Source organism: Sinocyclocheilus grahami, unplaced genomic scaffold (assembly GCF_001515645.1).
Source record: "Sinocyclocheilus grahami isolate Dianchi unplaced genomic scaffold, SAMN03320097.WGS_v1.1 scaffold10958.1, whole genome shotgun sequence".
NCBI classification, from domain to species: domain Eukaryota; kingdom Metazoa; phylum Chordata; class Actinopteri; order Cypriniformes; family Cyprinidae; genus Sinocyclocheilus; species Sinocyclocheilus grahami.
The window spans coordinates 4613-7105 of NW_015513537.1; the positions used below are offsets into that span (position 1 = coordinate 4613).

At 37.8% G+C, this 2493-nt stretch overlaps 1 protein-coding gene across 1 annotated transcript; it reads right to left on the reverse strand.

Annotated features, from left to right (window-relative positions):
* Positions 1-163: 163 nt before the first annotated feature.
* Positions 164-2488, reverse strand: LOC107578574 (cilia- and flagella-associated protein 52-like; the record flags this gene model as incomplete). The annotated part of the gene is made up of 7 exons (XM_016264521.1): positions 164-338; positions 482-582; positions 897-1013; positions 1156-1255; positions 1761-1889; positions 2061-2197; positions 2315-2488. Coding segments are annotated over 7 exons (933 nt in total), but the record flags the coding sequence as incomplete, so codon positions are not given.
* Between the last annotated feature and the right edge of the window lie 5 nt (positions 2489-2493).

A 2493-nucleotide genomic window follows, 5' to 3' on the forward strand; every position in this document is an offset into this window, starting at 1 on the left:
ATATATATATATATGACGTCCCACTGTTGAGAGTAAAAGAGAGTTGACGGGAGAGGATTTGCACAAATAGATGAAGGGTTTTGACTAAGGACTCCGATATAAAGCTTATGTCTCCCTCAAGTGGCAGAAGGAAGGTGCTCACAAAGCACTGAAGTTGTTTCACTCACAAAGGAAAGGCCACATCCTTTGCAGCACTGTTATGATTTGTAGCAATAAGCTCTGGTTTGAAGTCAGTGTAGCCTAAATTGTAGATCTGTGCTGCTTCTGTCCCGACGTAGAACTGCTGTCTGTCCCCACGCAGGGTCACTGATGTCACCCCTCCCTCCAACTGAACACTGCTGTTACAAATGATAAGTTAACCATTATTAGTCACTGAATGAGAGGAAGGAAGAGAGAAAGAATAAACAACAAAGGAGGAAAACAAAGAGCAAAAGATAAAAAAAAACAGAAGAAAGAAGAGGAAATAAGGGTTGTTACACACTTAATGGTTTTGAAATTCCTTCCTGAGCACAAAGACAACATCCCATCTCCTGATCCAACTAAAATATCTCCAGTCTTCAAGACTTTAAGACCGTTCACTCCCTGCAATAACAAGAAAAAGCGCTTGTGATGCGAAATTACATTTTACCCAAAAGTCTGTTAAAAAACTTGTTTTGTGTGTCTCTGTTAACTTATGTTCTCTGGACTGTGTAGTGCAATAAATAATAGCTGAAATGAATAAAACATAAATGAGGCAAAGAGAAATAATTAACTTTCGGTGCATCATTTTGAAAACAATTCACATATGTACAAGTGCATTTTCTCAAATCATGTAAATTATGCACGTGACATAAATGCAACTTCGAAAAAAGAAATTCTTAGCTGCTCACTGTGTTAAATCAAAACCGAGGACTCGCCTTGCTGAATTTTTGTTTAACAGGACCACAGCTGTTGAGCAACCTTGTTTTTAGGTTCACTTTCAGAATATCCCCACTAGTAGTTCCACAGCAGAAATAATTATCATCATTTGGGATCTGCAAGGCAGGGAAAACACTTACATATATTCATGTTCTTTATACCAGTTTTAGACATACAAAACACTCTGAAATCCATCTAAGATATGAGCATGTAAAAATGAGTGAACCAGAACCGGAAGAATCAGTGATTCTTACTCACTTCCAGGCATTTGACAATTCTCTTGAGCTGTCCAGTCTGACATTCTGTGGGCCTGATCTTTCTGTTGGGCAAATCAAGCTCCCACACACGCAGAGTTCCACTTGAAAAAAACACCATGAAAACTTACTAAATTAGCATTTGCAGAAAGTGATAAGCACTTTATTTCAAACACACTACATCTATTTGTAGTATATATTTATCTACTTATTTCTGACTCTAAAATACATGTATTATATTATATAAATATTACATACATTTCACTATTGTGCAAAAGGCATGTTAGATTCTTCTCTGAAAATATAAGACAGGTATTTACAGGACCGTATATATTTTTGTTTTGGTGTGATCGTAGAACATATCAGAATTTTTTCAAACACTGATTTTGCCATTAATTGTTATAATCCAGTGAGATTGTTGTATGCACAAAAAGCCCTGCAACAGATGGTATGGTCTACTGTACATGTTTCAGCTTTGCCATCACAGTTTTTAATTTGTTTTTATTGTATTTACTGTATTGTAATGCAACCTTGGGGAGCATAAGAGACTTCATATTTATTATTTAACGTGAGATTAAGTGTGAATCATTTTGCTATGAAAGGACTTGCTTCCCAGCAGAGACAAAGATTTCATTGCTCAGGCTGGTGTACTCGATCGCGAGGCAGTGACCAGCACTCTGTGCTGAAGCAGGACTGCCACATACAGCCTCCTTACTCTCAATGTTCCACACTACGATACTAAAACCATGAAGCAAACATGCTAGGGAAATAATTCCTATTGCACAGTTAGATTTCAAAATATAGAGAAAATAGAATATAATATGAATGCTAAGAGACTAGCGGTAAGAAGCATTAAAATATGGGAAATATCAGAAATTTCAACTGAAGATCACTGCAGTAGGACTTTACCTGCCATCCTCCTGTCCACCCAAAGATACCAGATACTTATCATTTGGGGAGAAGCTGAGATCTTCAACCCTAGTTTTATGTAGCACAAGACGGGCATAAATCCCCTTTTTCTCATAGTCCCAGATAATAACATCAGCATGCAGTGAGAAATGATCATCTCATTCCAAGAAAGTAGGGGAGCACTGTATTCCAGTAAAATAAAGCTATTAAGCTACGTGTCAGTAGCGTTTTCCACTTTTATTGCACCTGCCCACCTTAAAGCCCATGAACGTGACCTGTCCAGATGCAATATAGTGTCCACTTTTGGACACAGAAATGCAAGAGATGCTGTTCGTGTGGCCATGGAGGAAAGTTTGTTTTCCACTTCTCAGACTCTTAATAATAACAGTGCAGCCAAGAGGATAAATGAGATGTTCTTTGTCTGGGTGCACTC